General features: G+C 36.9%; 1 protein-coding gene across 2 annotated transcripts in view; it reads right to left on the minus strand.

Annotated features, from left to right (window-relative positions):
* Positions 1-19187, minus strand: part of si:ch73-60h1.1 (calcium/calmodulin-dependent protein kinase type IV) — a 39736-nt gene that overhangs the window by 17941 nt on the left and 2608 nt on the right. The window contains exons 1-5 of one of the 2 annotated variants that reach the window (XM_078946219.1): positions 17921-18136; positions 11315-11393; positions 10939-11001; positions 9857-9939; positions 8526-8598 (exon numbers count right to left, since the gene is read on the minus strand). In XM_078946219.1, coding sequence (XP_078802345.1) covers positions 8526-8598; positions 9857-9939; positions 10939-11001; positions 11315-11393; positions 17921-17970 — 348 coding nt within the window. In that variant the 5' untranslated portion in view covers positions 17971-18136. Of the gene's footprint in view, positions 1-8525; positions 8599-9856; positions 9940-10938; positions 11002-11314; positions 11394-17920; positions 18137-19187 lie in introns of those variants that run through there. The other variant, XM_004068258.5, reaches the window with a different exon arrangement.

A 19187-nucleotide genomic window follows, 5' to 3' on the forward strand; every position in this document is an offset into this window, starting at 1 on the left:
AGGGTTAAGTGCTAGTATCGAATAGTGAAACACATTACCATTGTGAGCGTAGCATAAGCATGTGTACAAGTGCAAAAAAACTCATGGAAGGCATCAGTAAAGTGATCTTTCCTTAGTAGTTTTTTGGTTACAAAAGCCAATGAGAATGCAAGCAATCAGCACGCATATCTAAAATAAAAAATGTTGTCAAAACAGAGCTAACTTTTCTTTGTTGAAGTTTGAAGTTAAAGTTTGTCAGAGTTACTTGATGATTGAAGAAGTTCAGATTTATGCTAAATTGACAAAAGAGATGCTGTCTAATATGTCTGGAAGAAGATATGCAAACAATCTATAAATATTAATATGGTATTTAAAGAATTGAAAAAAATATCTAAAAGAATCATATTTCCTTTCAAATTTCAACTGTTTTTTTTTTTTTTTTTTTTTTTTTTTACTTTTGTCTTTTTTACAATCTAGTTTTTCATTACTTGTAAGCTGTTTCTGATTTGACTTTATGGAGACAATGAAAGGCAAAAAAAGAATTCAACAAAAAACAAAACTGTAATTCATTAACTACAAGGAAAAAAGAAAAATTAAGGGTCATGAAAAAAATTAATAAAGCTTAATTTGTAACTGTTAACATCTTGAATATTTCTGCATATTTTTTGTTTTCTTATCCACAAATATATTTTTTCAAAAGTTGTAAATTCAATATACAGAACACATTGTTTCTTTTAATTTGTTGTTTTAATAACTGTTGATTGTTCCTGTTTTAAACGTCTACCACTGTTATCAGTCAGAAGCTTCACATTTTTAAGCAGGGAAGCTGCAGTGAGAAAATCAACAGTGTGTTTAGGGTCGACTGTGTGTTTCTTTGTTGCAGATTAAAGCCACGTTCACATCTGATCCAACAAACAGTGCTGCTCTGTAATCCCCACACACATAAACAGGCGTATGTTTTTCTTCTTGTCAAATGTAGGTCAGCTTTGGTCAGTGTGTGTGTAAATGTGTGTGTGTGTGTGTCTTAATCCTCTCCGCCTTTAATCTGTTCAGCAGCAGGATGGAGGCTGCTGTTACATAAGAAACCTGTGGCGGCTGCACGCGGCCGCCACGCGCAGCAGCTCTGCCGGCAACACCTACTGAGGCATTTGGGCCTCCTCGATGTTTTCAGGCATCACACGTATTTTGGTGCTGCCCTCAGCGCCTGCTTTCATGAGGAAATATGAAAATGATTACAAGTGGAGACTACTGGGCTTCATGTGGGCAACCCCTTCGTTTTTTCCGGAATCCGTTTTTTTTAGGAGTTTTTCCTTACCGCGAAGGGGGTCTAAGAGCAGCGGTGTCCAGTTTGGCTTAGTCAGTTTGTTAGTTCAATTTAATATTTTCCTATTGAATTCTATGTATTCATGATACTTTTGATTTTGTGTTTAACTTTTTCAAAAACCTATACGAAAGCCCATTGAGACGACTGTTGTTGTGAATTTGGGCTATACAAATAAAATTGAATTGAAAATTGAATACTGGAACAAAATTTAGTCAGATCGAATCCAGTAAAAGCCAGTGTTTGTTGTAGCAACCACTCATACAGTGGTACAAGAAAGTTTGGGTACCCCTGATATTTTTTAAAGATTTTTCTTCATAAATCATTGGCTGTTCGGATCATCAATTTCAGTTAAAGATATCATATAGCAGATGAACACTGTGATATTTGAGAAGTGAAATGAAGTTTTTTTCTTTTCTTTTCTTCTTGCTTTAAATGTAACTAGTATTATTGAAGTTGCTGTGCTGTCATGACTAATTCTTTTTCTTTCTGATAAAGTGCTGTTGAGAAAAGTGAGACGTCCAAGTTATTATAGCAGCCCAGCTCTGCTCTGCTCCGTTCTGATGCATCCACTTCTAGAAAAATAGATAAATTTACATCTCCGTTTTCCTTGTCTGAGCTGGAATCTGGCTCAGAAATCTGGCTTGGCTGGATAGCTCCAATGTTACTCGTCATTTTTGTTGCACCACCAATTTTTGGTTGGGGGTGTGGGGAGCTGTAAGCTAATGAGAGAGCATGTAAACAGATGGATGGGGACGGGATGGGGACTGCTGCTCTGCAGGAACTGTCATAGAAAACAACACACGTTTTTGCTTTTTATGTTGGCTAAAAACTGCATTTAAACGCTTTTAAAATAGATCAATAGATGATTGGACTGGGTCTTTATTTTTACATGTCACATAACATTTTTAAACTGTTTTACGTTTAAAACTTTGTTTTAGGTTGTTTGAACCTATATGGTCTATTTTATGCCATATCTGTGGTCAAATAATATCATTATTGCATTTGGTGGTGTTTTTGTTGCGTGAAATCACTGGTGGAGGTTTTATGTGTCAAAAGTGTGAATATTTTTATATGGACAAAGCTTAAAGTTTAATATAACCCCTGAAAATCTGTCTTTTTAATTGTTTACTCTTTGCTTTAAGTTTTTAAGTCCCTTTATGTTGCACACCCAAAAAAAGCCTCAAATGCAGAAGCCGGTTAAAAGTTTTAGAAAAAACACTTTCTGGTTGAAGTTATCCTAATACAGAATCTTGATCACGACAATCAATTACTGGTCAGAAAATCATGTAGTTAACCCTCTACTACCATTCGTGTCATATTTGACACACGCTTTTTTGAGACTCCTATCTTATTGCCATGATAAAAACTTTTCTTAACGACCCATTGCGTTTAACTTGTTCATTGTTTTCTGGCCTGTAGTTTATCATTATTCGACTAGAGGCACTAGAATGGCTTTTCCTACTCATTTATAAATAGCGCCTCAATGAAACACTTTGGAGGGAAAATTATTTTGCTAATTTTCAAAACATTATGGTGAGAATAACTCATCTATTATTATTCATATTTTTAAAGCGACTACTTGCTTTCTAAAGAATGTAAAATGTACTGATATTTAATCCTTTATAATAGCTACAGCACGTTAAACATGTGTGTATCAAATCTGAGAAAGTTCGTAAATAAGGTGATTTTTTTTTGAACAAACTAACATGGCTGTAAACTTAGCAAACCACCCAACGTATCGTAATTTATACCATCTATATTTCTTTAAAAAATGGATGTAGCAAAAATGTTTATAGTGGATTTCATCAAAGGGTTCAAAAACACCTTAATTCCAAAGAATTTGAATTTTCTGTCAATTCCCTGATGTAGTGGGCTTTACAGGATTAAATAATTGCCACTTAGGAAAGTTAAGTTATTTTTCTAAATGATATATTTTTAAATACATAGAAAAATATTAGACTGTTGGAATGAACTGATATTTATTTTAATCAATATCCTTAGACATTTAAAGAATATTAGCTTTCATCGATCTATCATACTTTTATACTCTTAGGTCTTTTCACAATAATAATGTGCTCCTATTCTCCCAACAGCACGCAGACGCACCAACTGTACGATGTGATACTAATCGACTCTTTGACAGCAGTGGAATATGAAACCCTATTTGTTCACAGATGATTGGAAAGAAAAATCCCTTCAAAGGGCTGATGGAGCCTCATTAGTGAGACCGCCAAGGCTGCTGCTGACTGCACACTGTTGTTATGAAAGAGCAACATGATCTGCGGTTGCATAATGACAACAGGCTTCAAAGGAGTCAGACTGATTATATTTTCAGCTTCTCAGACACAAGAAGTACATCAATCGTTGGTCATCCTCACTGCAATAGTTCTCCAGAATCTGGCTTTTAATGTCTTTTTTTTTAAAAAAAACATCAACTAAAAAGAGACTAATGATCATTAGTTTAAAATATTGCAAAGTAATGAGATGTTGTGTTGATTTTGATAAAAATGAGCTCCTCGGAAGTTTTTTTGTTTTACATAAATTAAAAAAGGAAAAACTTTGTTTTATTTTATATTGCATTTATTGCAAAACCCAGTCCTTTAATTTTATTCACCAACTAAACAAATTATTTAGTCTGATCACAACAAAGTTGGAGAGGAGCCATTTTTGACTACATATTTCCTTTCATTTTTCTTAAACAAATAAAGTTCCACTCCAATCATCTTTTGATCTACTTTAAAAGCATTCCCAGTTGTCTTTTGTTTATGATTTAGGTAAAATCCCCCAAATCTGTGTTGTTTCCAAGGACTGAGTTTCTGCAGAGCAGCAGTAGTTAATTAGAAATTCACCTCTGAGTTGTGGACTGGACCATTGGTTTAGAAAAAGCCTATTCCTGTCATCTGTTTACACTGCTAGCGTCATAAACCCAATCTAACAACACTGGTTACATGATTTTCATTGGAGTGAGTCTTTAAGAAACGTCTGGACATTGAGTTCATACATTTTTGAAGTTCTGGTGTTTGAATTTTGTTCCTGTTCTACCTGAAAGTAGAATACTTTAGCGGATTCTGTCCTGTGTCATTTTTAAAAGTTTTGACTCCATCAGTGCTTCAAAGCATCTGCATCCTTAGATCTCCCGCTTTCCTTTCTTCTTCGTTTTCAGATCCCTGATCTCCTTTTTTAACGTTGACACTGTCAGAATGCAATCGCCACATCTCATGGGTTGAATAAAGGTTTCGGTTGCTGAAAATGTGTGATCAATTCACGCAATGAGACAAGTGGAACTGCATCAAAGCCTTCCAGTTTTTCAGATGAGATTTTCCAAGCAATTAAAAATGAAACACAGACAACATTAAAGTTGTCTTTACTAGATATTGCTGCAGCTGCTTAAGTAGATTCATTCATTAGCTGACTTCTGACTCAACTGTCAATTTGAATTGTTCCATTGTTTAAAAGATTAAACTGACATTGGTCTCTTCGCTTTAGTCTGTGATTTAAGGAGCCCAGGACCTCTTTTTCTCATCGGCATCTTATTAGCTGACATTAAGTTTGCAACCAGAAGGAAGCTTCAAATTGTGAAGAACAGCTGCTGGATGATCAAGCTCCTCACTCTATGTCCAAAGGTAAACTCTAACTAAACCACTGTAGCTTACAACTAGTTTGAGTCACAGAACTTAAAAAAACAAAACTTACTCCTTAATCCTTACTTTAACTTGTAACGATCTTTGGTTGTAAGGAAGTATTACCTCATGTTGTTTAGGCAAAACCATTGACTTGAGAACTGGATAAAGTGACATCAACCACGACAGGCTTTAATGAAATTAAGTCAATTCAGTCCTCATTTTTTCACGATACGGACACTGCCAGGTTGGAGCCAGACAACGTCAGTAAGCAGTGATTAGTCTAAGTTGGTTTGAGTCTACATTTTTAATGGTAACCACACTGGCCAATCAGAAATAAGCTTGTTGTAAGCCCAAACCCCTTCCACTTGAAAGTGGACTACACAAAATTTCAAACGTTTGACGTGAGACCACATTTTTTTTATTAAGGCATCTGATTGGCCCGTTTCTAACTTGAAAAAATGTGCACTGCAGAAAAAAATGGTATGGCCAGGAGGGAGGGATCGCTCAGTCCAGTTCTCATGCAGTCAATGGCTAAAGCGCTTGCTGATGGAGTATGATGCTGAAGTTTTTGCATCTGCAACTGTTTTAAGGATAGAATCTAATGATTAAAAATTACCCACAGACAAAAGTTAGAACTGCTTTTGTAGAATTTAAAGACAGTCTTTTGGGTTTGGTTATGCAGTAGCTCTGGTTACAAAACACATACAGTCAGCACTTCTCTGATTTCTGGTTTGGTGCTTCTGATTGGAACTGACAAGAAAATGCTGTTCTAGCTCTTCTTCCTATCGTACTTGAACATAACATCAAAGTACCCCATGGTAAAGTGAAGTGATTCATCATCTGGTTAGATTACATTTTGGTTAAAAATGGTAACCTTTAAAATATGAGAGTGCCCCACTTAAACTTTTAGTGAGAAGCATTTTGAAAGAGGGGCCTCCCTCCCACATGAAACAGAAACCTCGGGCTCTGAAGCACACGGAGAAGCACTGCTAATAAAACCCCAGACGCCTTTTCTCTCAGATGAATATCTGTTTCCTCTCTCTGTGTTCGATGCAAACATGTTTAGCAAACACACTATGATCTGAAAGGAGCAAATGAAACTCCCAACACCTCTGAAAGTGTTGATAACGAGCTTTATTCACACTCGCACCGACAAACTGATGATCTGCTGGAGTTATGACATGTTTCCCATCTAAAAACAGCCAGCTTGTAATGGAGGTTCGCTGTGAGGCTGCAGAGGCAGAACAGTGCTCCTGGGGATGATTAATCCAATAATCACAATGGATGGAGGTGAATTATCCACAGCTGAGATAGAGCAGCTGATTTATCTAGTCTGAAAAACCCTTTGATGACCCTAAAAAGCAGGATCAGGATACCAAATCTGGAGCTTTGTGGCTGTCAGTGTGTTTTACTCCTGGAACTAAATATGGCAACTGCAGCAACTGAGCTAACAAATGGAACCAAAGCAGAACCAACAACTAAATAAAACCAGCAACAACAACACTCACCAACTCTGTTTAACTTTTCCTTCATTTTACTCACACTAAAAATGATCTTTAAAATATGAAAAAATGTCAAATCCATTTGTTACTTAATCCAACGATTTATTAGGGCCACCATAAAAATAAAAACATTTACCAGAATAAAGTCACAAGTTTTTACAAGAATAAAGTTGTAATATTATGAGACAAAAAGGTCATAAATTTAAGAATGGCCTCCGTGATCTAAACCCAAGTGGTGCTTGTCCATAACAAGCACCGTGTTCAAGTGAGTGGAGCTACTGCTCTTCCATATCAAGAGGAGCCAGCCAGTTGAGGGGGTTCAGGCATTTGGTTCGAATGCCTCCCAGGACACACTGCTCAGACTGCTGCCCCTGTAACCTGTCCCGGATGAGCAGAAGAAGATGAACGGCTGGATGGAAGTAAAAAATGTGCAAGAATAAAGTCGAAAAATTATAAGAAAAAATATCATAAATTTACGAGAATAAAGTAAAATTAAGAGGCTTCACTGGCAGGAGACCAAAAAGACCAAGATCGTTGTTATGTGGTCATACTTTTTTCCCCCATAAATAAATCTGTCTGCTGCGTTTTGGACCAGCTGCAGCCTGGCTATTGATGCCTTGGGAAACCCAGCATACAAAGAGCTGCAATAATTTAGTCTAGACAACACTGAGGCATGGACGAAAATTTCAAGGTTCGTTTTTGATATAAAAGACTTAAAACTTAAAGCTAGTCACAGCGTTTATTTGGAGGTTGAGCTTCAGAGCTGCATCAAGTTTCACACCCAGATTCGTGACCACAGACTGTTCAAAAGCGGCAAGAGAGAGAAAATCAAGACCATGATCTTTTCGAACGTTAAAGGTAACAAAAATTAACTCTGTTTTGCTTTAATTAAGGCCAAGAAAGTTTGCCGACACCCACTATGGAAGTTTTTCTGGAGCATGATTAAAAATAAAAGTCAAAACTAGAAATGCTTTTTCAAGCTGAAAAAAAAATGAAAAAGCATTTCTGTTAATCCATTTTGATTGTCATTTAAATGGATTAACATTTCTAAATGAATTTTGCCACACATTTACTTGAGAGTCAAATACCATTTTCTTTATCATTCTAATTAAGTGACAGAATAAGCTATGTTGAAGAAGAAAAAGCGCTTTGGCGGATTGCTTTTTCTTTTTAATTTTGGGCCAACAAATGCAGCTTCATTTTGAAAATGAAAAAGCATTTCTGGTTTTGACTTTTATTTTTAACTACGCTCCAGAAAAACTTCCATAACCCACAACCTAACTTCAGCAAAGCAGTCAATTATTGTGTTAATCGTGATGTCTGGTCCCTTGCATCTAGGAACATAAATTTGACAGTCGTCGGCATAAAAGGTGAAAGTTCCCCTTATGCTTCTGAAACAGCATTGCCAGTGCAGCAAGTAAATAGAAAACAACAATAACATAATTTCACACGTTATAAATTGAGAATTTACTAAAAATGCTAGATTTATAAGGAAAAAGTCTGTTTAGGCTATTGAGGAAAATATAAACAACCACAAAAAAAGTCCAATGTTGTGTTTCATTATGAGAGACATAGAGTGCATTGTAAGTGGTTCCATCAGCACTGGTTCCACTAATATGGAAATATTAAGTCTTTTAGCGAGTCAACGTTATTATTATTATTATAGATTATTATTGTAGATTTAAGGACATTGAAAAGAATCTGTAGGAAATTCTCTTTAGAAGAAGATTCTTGATCTACAGGAACCGGTGGGCCCGCTGTTTACGCTGTCTGGAGTTTAGTCAGGAGTATAGCAGCAGACGTCCAAATGCATTGTTGCTGATTCCTGATGATAAACTAAAGACTTACGACATCACCAGAAATTGCTGCAGCAATGAATTTAGTCTGTACATAATGTTGATGGAGGCTTATACAACCAACTTTAATTTTGAAAAAGAGTGGCTTTTCCCTTGTAAAATTAATATTTTATATAATAAATGTACAACTTTATTCTCGTAAATGTCTTAGTTTTTTTTTTTTTCACTTTTATGGTGGCCCTAATGCTCCATCGTAGAATCCCCTGAGTGCTTCAACCAATAAGACGGAACAGGAGCTCACCGCAACGGCCTCTAGTATCTGCTTGATGACGTGGGCTGCGTCTCTCTCGCTGTAGTAACCGCGCTCCACAATGCTGCAAGAAAAAAAAGGTAAAATATTACAAAAAATAAGAACTGAAACTATAACACTCCTCAGATTCATTATTTACGATGTCACCGAACCATCTGCACCAGCATAATCATCTGAAATCATTCAAGCTGACACCTCCAGCTAAATATCTCAACTCTTTTATAATGAATGACCATGAACACCTACTACTTTGATTATTAATGAGTCTAAAACAGCATCTGCATCTGAATTGAACTTTTAGGTTTAAGCCAAGTGTTACCACAAAAACGTTTGGACATTTGATTACTGAATACTGCTTACTGAATGATCCATTAAACTTAAAAGGAAAAGACTAAAGTTTTTATCTTAGTTGTTGATGCTTAGCAGGAAGAGGGATTTTGTCTTGGAGGTTTCACATGACTGAGATATACTGTAATATAAATGATTTGATTTTTTTTTCTCTTCTGTGCACCCCTGTCAAACTTGCCTTAAAGACCGACTCTGATGAAAATTGTGTTTGTAACACGTTTTTGTAGCATTTCTTTCATGATGGACGACATAAGAAAAACTAAGATAAAAATTGCATTTCTGAGTAGTTTTTTTTGTTTCAAATCATGGTGAATAAGGAGCAGATGAAAAAATGCCATTGAAAAAAGATTTTATTTGTGATACAGATTATGTGCTGGGTGGGCCACATTCCATTCTGATGCATCCACTTGTAGACAACTAGATCCAAGTACGTCTTTATTTTTCTGGTCTGAGCAGGGATCTTGCTAAAAACTGTACAGTTGGACTGCTCCGAAATTGCTTGCCATTTTTGTTCCACGTCAAATGTTAGGTTAAGGGTATGAGGGGCTGTAAGCTAGCAGGAAAGAGTGTAAACGGACAGCTCTCTGCAACAGGGAGGCAATTTAGAGGCAAATTTGTGATGAACCACTGCTCCTCTTCAGAAACTATGTCCTAGAAAACAACAGGGTTTTTTGATTATGGCTAAAAAACGCATAATCATATTGAAAAGACCACTAGGAACAATTAGAAGATAGATCAAAAGATAATTGAAGTGGGACTTTAAACTGAAGTTATGAAGTGGGACTTGGATGGGTAATAAGTGACTACATGGAAATCGAGCCAAAGACTGAGCATTGACCAAACCAAATCTTTCAATAACAGATGGAGAAATGCTGATAAACAAAGCAGCTATAACAGTGCATATCACATGATGTATTATCAAACTGCGACAGTAAAGTCAGAGAAACTATCGGCAAAGTAGTTTGCGTTCTTACCGGTCAAAAAGCTCTCCTCCTGTCACCAGTTCGAGCACGAGTGCGATGTCAGTATCTGTTTCAAAGATCTCCTTTAACTGGATCTAAACCACAAAAAATAGGATTTTTCATTGATTTTTAACTGAGATTCAACTATACCAACGTTTATTTAGCTTCTGCATTCATTAATTCTTCAGTGTATTTTTTTGTATCATTTTTATAATATCTTCAAAGCATTCAGAGTTGCCCCCTAATCAAGTATGGTATTGCAATACTGGAGTCTTTGAGAACGAGGGACCAGCTACCAATTTCTGAATTGCTTTTTTGCAGCTCTGCAGTGCCATTGGACCGGCATGCTAAAAATAACAAAAATCATACAAAGACCAGAGAGATAACAGGCAAAATATGCACTTTAGAGTCAGTCCAGTGAAACATTGTTCAGGGCAGTTCCGTAAGTCAGAGGAAACAATGGACCATCTGCCCTTCCATCCATTAGCTGCAGCCACTTTCCGGAAGTCGCAGTGAGCTTTTTATAATTGGCTTTGGGGGAAGACAGATGGGGGCGACCTGGATATGGCGCCGGTTTATGGCAGAACAGCAGAACATTATGAATCTTCAGACGAACAGCTGCTCACTGTTAACAGAAGTGAACACTGAAGTGTCCTCCAACCATCACAATGATCACCAGCAGGTAAATCAAACACTGAGGTCTTAATAAGCATCTTAAGATGTGCAGATTGAAATGGCTCATAAAACCCATTTAAGCCTTTTAAGTTATTTTCTTCTCTCAAAGTCAGTCTCACATTTACTTTCCAAAACTAAAACTTTGGTTCTTCATATAATTTGTCATCACTCTGTTTTCTAGAACATTAAGACACAACTAATCATTAATTATAGTTCTTATAGACATATTAAAGCTTCGACTTGTCCTCCTAAATTAAAATTTGAACTGCCCCTTTAAAGACTTCAGAAGCAATTTGAAATAATTCAAATTTTAGGACTTCTAAACTCTGACTTGACAAACATCTAAAGACTCCAAGGTATTACGAAAAATAGAGCTAAGACTGAAAGAAGTCTGGAAAAATAATCATCAGCATACTTACAATGTTGGGATGTGAAAGACGTAACAAGACGCCGATTTCTGTTCGAACGATTTTCTTGTCAATCTGAAAAAGAGGACATGCAGACAAGAGGAGTATCAGAATGTTGGCATGTGGGCACAACAAGGACTGAAAAGTGCAATATAAAATTGTCACAACCTGAAGGTCTATTAGTCTAAAAATTCAAAACACCAAAACCACAACAAAAAAATAATCCCTTAAATTGTGAGAGGTGGAGATGCGTGTTATCCAACCTAGAAGAGAACCTTCTTCCTACATGTTCTGCCAGGTCCTCAAAGGCTTGCTTAGCACTCAAATACATTTTTACTAGTGATGCTACAAACCTGTGAGGCTCATGAGGATATTTTGGTGCACTGACCGTTTTTTTGAGGACTTTGACAGCGTAGGGTTTCTGGGTCTGCTTCTCCTCACAGCGATACACGATGGACGTTGCTCCTCTGAAAGAACAAAACAACCTCTAAGACAATCTTACATGATATCTCAAGAAAAGGTGGCACATTTTAAGTTTGATCTTCTTTAAATATTCTTCAGAGGATAAACAGCTTAAATTGAAATGTTTCTGCTCAAGCCTGACCTACAGAAACCTTCAGAACTTTAGATCCATGAAAACTAATAAATTGGCTGATGTGGATTTAACTTAACCATGTATGTCCCACGACATGAAAGAATCGATAAAATCCATAAAAAAGTTTGTCAGTATCATTTTTCATTAGAGATATAGGTAGTATAAATTGTGATATGTTGGGTTATTTAGTAGGTGTTTGCTCACAAAAGTGTTAGCTTAAAATGTATAAATATTGACGTGTTCAACATTCTTTATAAAGGCAGTCCAAATGTTGTCCTCTGATTGAACTAATAATGACTAGGTTCCCCATGACATAATCTATGTAATGTACTAGTTGTATGTAACTAGCTGATGTGTTGCCTCCGTGCTGTGACTTTGTTGTGCTGGAAATGTTCTTGTTTTTATGTTTTTTTCTTCTACTGTTTCTGTTTGTTTTTCTCAAAATAACAATAAAAAATGTAAATACTAAATATTGACGTGTTCGGGAAAAAAATCACTTTCATTACCCCCGGTCCCAAAGTCGATCCACACATTTTTAACTTGATGTAACTGTATTATAAAAAAATAATTATTTAAAAATTTAGCATTCTTTTAATACAGCAATGGATGAGTTATTCTTCCCAAAGGGTTTTTAAAATTAGCAAAACAAAATTCCTGACAAAACTTTTTTTTTGAGATTTCATGGAGGCAGCCACTTTGAAGTGACCAGCAAAGGCCCTTCTACTGCCCCCGCTGGAATAATGATGAACTACAGGACAGAAAACATAGACCAACTAAACACAATGGGATTTTCTGGTATGTTTTCATCATGCTAACGAGACAGGGGTCTCAGTAATGTGTTTATTGATGTTATACAGGGTTAAGGTGTTAGGTTAAGACCTAACAGCTGTGGTCACCAATCTCCAGATATAATTTAAAAAAAAGTTTGGTTGCCGCATAAATTTGTTTGTTTTTTTTAGTCACAATTGCAATAGGTGTTATAGCTTTATCTCCAAAACAGTTGATTGAGTCAGTTGTTTTAGTTAGATTACTTTAGAGAGGGCAAACAAAAGGCCTGGAGCGAAGAAAAGATGATTTTGTTGTCACAGAATGCCTTTTTAAAGCCCTTTAATCCAAATTCAAATCCACTGCTGTTACATAATTTACCTCATTTCAGCTTTTTTTTTTTAACCTCTTACGTGCAGAAGGACTTGCAACGCGAAAGTCCTTTTGAGAGACTAATTCTTAGAAATGATGCAGGAACTTTTTCTTCTCTGCTTTGTGTTCCCACCGATGTGGCCGCTGACCTTTCCCAGTGTGACATTCTCAGATATATGCAGAATGTCATCTTCTGGATCTCCATCATGAGTATTGTTGGTGGATAACTGGCTAATCTGTCTTAATTTGCTAACTCTCTCAAAGGTTGGGTGATGTCATTCCCTACCCCAACAATGGAGAGCTTTGGTTTAACAGTTTTGACATGTTTAAACCAGCGTCCAGGTACTTCTAAGAATATTGACAGAACCAACAAAGTATTATAATTTATATTTTATTAAAGGAATTTTTTTTTGCTATGAATGGGTACATTTATTTCACTTTGCGGCCAAATTTCCTTTGCAAAAGCATCCAAAGACCCATATTTCAAGCATGAATTTGCAGCATAGAAATTAAAAGTGTGCATATTTTTACATAAAGGACTTAAGCCGGAAATATACATGAAAGAATGCCGTCACAGTTTAATTATTGCTAAACCGCTTCTTGCTTAAGAAGCATGATGGGATGTAGACACCAGAGAACAGCATCAAAGAGAAAAAGAAAGAAAAATACAAAATGAGGATAACACAATTTGCAGCAGACAAACTCCACCAACAACGATGCTCCAAATGGCTCAAACAAAAGCCTTGATTCAGCTGAAGCAGAAAATCTGTAAACTTGAACAGTGTGAAGATGATCAGTCTGTACTGAAAAGATTATTTTGCACTTTGGATTTAGTCAATTTTTTTGTGTGTTTCACAAACTTACACTGAAAAATTGTCTTTATCACACCAAGGTAAAAATATAGAATACAAGATGTTTTTTTTTATAAATGAAAAAAATCTAAGATTTCTTAAAATATGTTGTGATGTTCTGCACTTTAAAGACAAAACTGAATCTTTAAATTAACTATAAATACAGATATTTACTTATATTTATCTGCCGATTGCCATAGTTCAACAATAACATAAGTGTGTCTTATTTAAAAAATGACTTTGTATCTTGAAAGTAGGTACATGTATTTTTACCCCCCCTCCCATTATATAATATTTTGTTCCACAATAGTCAAACTAAAATTATTTCTAAACCATAATGCATCTTAAAGTAAGACCAGAATTACACATTTTACAATAAATGCATTAATAGTCAAAAGAAAACTTTCCAGTTTCCCTTAATCAAACAAATCTGTGTCTAGAAACTCTAGAAAAATAGAACTTATGCTTATAAATAGCATGCAATATTGAAAAAAGTGTGTTTTATTAGCAATATTGTGTAGCCCTTGTGCTATCCTAGGCACTTTAACGTTGGGAGTTGGGTCATCTAGACCAGTGTTTTTCAACCAGTGTGCCGCGGCACACTAGTGTGCCGTGGGAGATGGTCAAGTGTGCCGTGGGAAATTGCCCTCATTAGCTGCTCTAACAACATTTTCCATCTCCAGGAGATCAGCTCTTTGTTCATCCAAACAGGCATTGAGAAAACACTGAGTAATTAGGAATATAAAAGATCTTAAAATTACTTTTTCTTTGTGTTTATTTAATTCTATTAAAGACATTTTGATAAGAATGACGGTATCGCGATTACCCTCCAGCTATAGCAGTTTGCGGAAAAATCCCGCCCCTTTAACTGTCTCCGCCAATCATTTTTGAAGGCTTAATCACATGTCATCAGTCTGACCAATCAGAAGTGCTTAAAGTCTTCACTTCCTTGTTCTTAATTCTGCTGAAAAGTCGCTCAGTTCTAACAAAAATACCAGCTACAGCTCTTCTTTAGCGGTGTAGCTTTCCACAGAGTCCGGTGTCAGACCGTGGAACAAGTGAACAAAACAATGAAGCTCAGAGACGCGAGTCCTTCTGCCCTTTTTCGGCCGTTTTCACACTACATCTCCCATGATGCATTGGCTTAAAGGGACAGCGCCTAATGAGTCGACCTTGTGAAACGTCTTGAAACCACAACAAACAAACAGTTTCTAAATTTTCTAATTTAACTTTTATTTCATCTCTTAGAAAAAACAGCAGCAACTTCCTGCTTTTTCTACCACAATTATCACAAAAATCCACGTGAGATTGTGGCGGTGGGGGGGGGGGGGGGCTGTCGATCAATACAGACCATGAATTTCTGCTTTTTTATTTTTTTGGGGATGCTGGTGTGCCGCGGGATTTTTGTCAAGGTTAAAGTGTGCCGTGGCTCAAAAAAAGTTGAAAAACACTGATCTAGACAGACTAGACAGTGCTCTGAACCTTTTCTCTTCAATGATTTGTGATCTTCACTGGTGTCGATGGATTACATGAAATCTTTCCACCTTTATCCACCTTTGTCATGGTAAGGAGAACACGTCAATGTAAGGGTGGGGTGATATAAGATAGCACAAGGGTTAACATGGGATGTTTTCAATATTGAATGACTCAAAAAGACATTGATCCCAGTGGTCTTTTAATTATGATGATGCTGTTTTTAGCCAATCCAAAAGACCTGTGTTGTTTTCTAGGACACAGTTTCTGCAGAGCAGCTTGGTTCATTAGAAATTTGCCTCTGAGTTGTGGGCGGGGCCGATGGCAAGGAAATGAGCTCACCTCCACTTCCTGTCACATTTCTATTTACACTGTGTCGTGCAAGCTAACAGTCTCTGACAACCCAAACTGACGTTAACGGCGCAACAAAAACGGTGAGCAATAATGGAGCTATCCAGCCAGATTCCAGCTCAGACGAGGAAAACAAAGACGTATCTGGATGGAGCGGAGCAGGGAGCTTCGGCCCGTCAATTGTAGCTTTCATGTAAAAACTACTCGCGATTCGCAACAAATATAAAAGATAAATACTCAGAAATGCAGTTTTGAAAGTATGTGGAAAAATGCACACGAACATGTTAAAAACACCAAAAAATACAATTTTGATCAGAATGGGTATTTAAATGTCACACTTTCTATTTCTTTGATTTTAAGTCTTTTTTTGTGGAGTCTGCATTCTGTACAAATTCCAACTTGCACATTACATGAACTTATTTACACTTTTAACTTGTTGGGATTGTCTACATCAAAGCTTAGTTTCAGACTTGTTTTTTGTCCAATTTTTTCTTTTATTTATCACTTTTCTTCCTCATAGAACTCGACTGTCCCTAATGATGTCTGTATTTCTTGCATAACTTGTTGAAATTTGAATGGGGTGTTCTATTTTTGCATGTCTCTACATCAGCTCCGGACGTGCTGATGTCTCCTGATGCCAGAGAGCTCCCTGAAACTCCCAGCTTTTAATCAGGTCTATTTCAAGAGCACATTATGTCACAGAGAGCTCTCACTGAGGTGTAAACGCTGTTCATTTCTGCGGCCTCTTTTTTACCTCGCTTTTGTTCTGCTGCCGCTTCCCAATGCATCTGTCCCTAGCCACTTATTGAGGCTTCACGAGTGCCGTGAGCCGCGTGGATCTACTTTTTTTCTCTCATCTCATTTAATTTTCCTGAGTTTGAGTGTCAGCCGGCGTGTTTGTGTGCTTCAGGTGAGATCTGGTGTTCTGTTGGGGGCAAATGGAGAAAACAGATTCATCTGAAAAACAGTGACACGCGCAGTGCTGGCTGGTCACCATGGCAACAGGCCACCTGGTAACAGAGCTGGTGGCGGTGCGCTCTCATGACAGAAATCACCGCTGACGTGGACTCACCGCTGTCATAATTTTACCTTTTGCCGCTTTAACCGAAGATCAACACAATGGAGGACGGCGCAAACACGAATGCACACAAAGTAAACAACAGAGCGTAATCATATAAACAAACCAACATGGGTCCTCAGCCTCCTAGAAACAGCCTTCCTCTTTTTCTATTTGCACAGAACAAGATCCAAACACAAGATGGCAAACATGATCCACAGTAGAAATGAAGCATGCTGACACTTAAGTGGAGTGGAAGTGGTGTAAAAATAACTGCGGATGTTCTGACTTAAAGTGTTACCTTATAAACGAGGACTCAAAACCATCTGAATCTGATTTTGTACAAAGTAGAATGATTTTCTTTTGTGTCGCTGGTGCACTTTTTGCCCATCGTATGTTTGACAGGCCCTGACAGGACAATCTGCGGTAAACGCTGCAATAACAGGACAGAAATCAAGTGTGTTGAGCCGTCATAAAAGGATGTTTGCTGGAAGCTGCAGGCTGCACCTCTGCGGGTGACCATTTCTGATGGCTGCTCACTAAGAGGTTTTCAGTCAGTGGTTTGCAATTGTGGGCTCTACCCAAAACAGATGGTGCAGGTCTTACCGTCTCAATTAGCTAAAGTGTGATGCCACAAATTTAACGTTTACTGAAAATGGTTTATCAAAGTTTGTGACCCTGTAAACCTTTCTAAATCATGATGGCACATTCAGCTACAAGTTAAAAAAAAAAACTGGCATTTTCACAGTTACTTTAAAACTTTCCTTTACATACTTCTGCCAGTAGGGTTTTTTTTTTAAAGTTGAGCCTTGAGCTGCATTCACACCACCCTCAGCAACACCCGCTCAAGCAACCAATTCCTATGAAAAGTCTGTAAATGTGAGAGGTTTGCATTAACATACATATGAAGAATCAATCACTTCTGAAATTGCCTATAGCAGTGGTCACTAACTTTTTCACGCCACGTCACACTAAACTTACACGGACTGGTCTTTCAAATGCCGGCAGTTGATTATTTTAGCGATAATACTATGAAGGAGGAAAAGAAACGTGACAAGGCGAATCCTGAGCTTTTGTTTTGACATGCTTAACTCCGTACATCGCACTGGTGTCATTATCCTCTCCCCTTCCCACACTCATGGTGCAAAAAAGAAGTAATGTCTATTAAATGTAGGATTCTTTTTTTGTGAGTCGAAGGCTCCTCGTCTGTCTCCTGGCTGGGCATTTTCCCCTTGGCAAAGAAACTTTCCAAAGACATTTGTTTTTTACTCATTTTGCTAGCTCCTGGGTTTTATTTTAGCAATAACCTATCACGTGACAGAGAAGAGTGCCTTGGCCTGCGTCAAGAGTAACATAGACGGATATAACAGAGAATCAGGCAATTTTTCAAAATAAAAAAATCTTTCAGATTCCGAAATAAATAAAACGGAAGTAATTTAAGTTATTTATTCTTTCTATGCGGCCTGGTAACATGTTTACAAATGACCCAAAAAACAGAAACTGAATAGAAACTAGTATAAACTAGCTTACATTAAGTGGTAAGACTTGCGTTTTCTAACTTTGAGGTGAATAAGCTCCATGGCAACGAAGGCCACTTTCAGTTAACACGCATTTTTAGACGAGTTCAAGACCCTTTAGCGGATGTACGGTAACTGAGAACCCCACAAACTGATTCTACACCACTTTACTTTCTTGTGATAGAATAAAGATCACGAAAACGAAATTGTAACTCCTTACATAGAAACATATGAAATATTTTAAAATAAATGAATCTCTAGTATGATTATTTTAGAGAAAACAATGATATTTGAATAAATCACTCAATCATTAAGGCTATATCTAAACCTAATTTTGAAAATAATAAAAATAACATGTTAAAAGACCAAGCAATCAATTATTTGCTTCAATTGAGCAAAGGTTTTGCATCTTTTGTGGCTCGTTTGTGCAATTCCCGTTAAGTGTAATTCCAGAGGAAGTAAGTGTAACCCAGTGAGACACCAGCTCCAGTTGTGTAGTTTTTCTTTGAACTTCAGAGATGCAGTTACTTTTGAAATCAGTCTGCAGAAACTTCAGAGGGGCTTGGGCCCAGAGTGCACTGAGCTAATGAATCACACTGGGACGCTGAGTCACAAGCAACAATCTTCTAATATCATTCATTCACTCAGATGTACAAGTCAAAAGGACTCCTGAAATATATGATAATTAATCTTAGTTGTGCTTTAAAAATTGCATAGTGCAATATTTATTAATCCATAAAAATGGTTTGGAGCACATCAAAGTAACAAAAGTTTGGGGTGAAATTCACCAAACATGAACCAACAAGAAAATATTTTTATTTCTTTGTACAAAAATTGATAATTATGGATATTACATCTGAATATATTAAAAATTGGTTTGAACTGGATAATTTTTGAAGCCAGGAAATGCAAAAAAATTATCTGTACAGTGTACATGAAACAAGTCCAGTAGGACATTTTCAGGTCACTTGTCAATCTAAAAATCCTCCCTGGTATGCCAATTATAACATTAAACTGTGAGCCTCCAAATGTTCTTCAACAAACTAATTGTGTAAAGTAAACATAATTACAAAACTAAAAAAGATTACCTTAGCTTTTATGAAACAGCTGAATCACTGTACAGCATATTTAAAGCAGATTGGCAAGAAGCACCAGGGTCTGCATGTAACATCTCTGGCTGGTGGTTACCTGGATCAATATGGGATTGAAACATTGCTGAATGTTGAATGGAACGCTGATAAAAGTGACAGTAACTTCCTGTTTTACTGCTGCATATGATA

The sequence above is a fragment of the Oryzias latipes genome, chromosome 4 (genome assembly GCF_053564925.1).
Source record: "Oryzias latipes strain Hd-rR chromosome 4, Olatipes_Hd-rR_3.1".
NCBI classification, from domain to species: Eukaryota; Metazoa; Chordata; class Actinopteri; order Beloniformes; family Adrianichthyidae; genus Oryzias; species Oryzias latipes.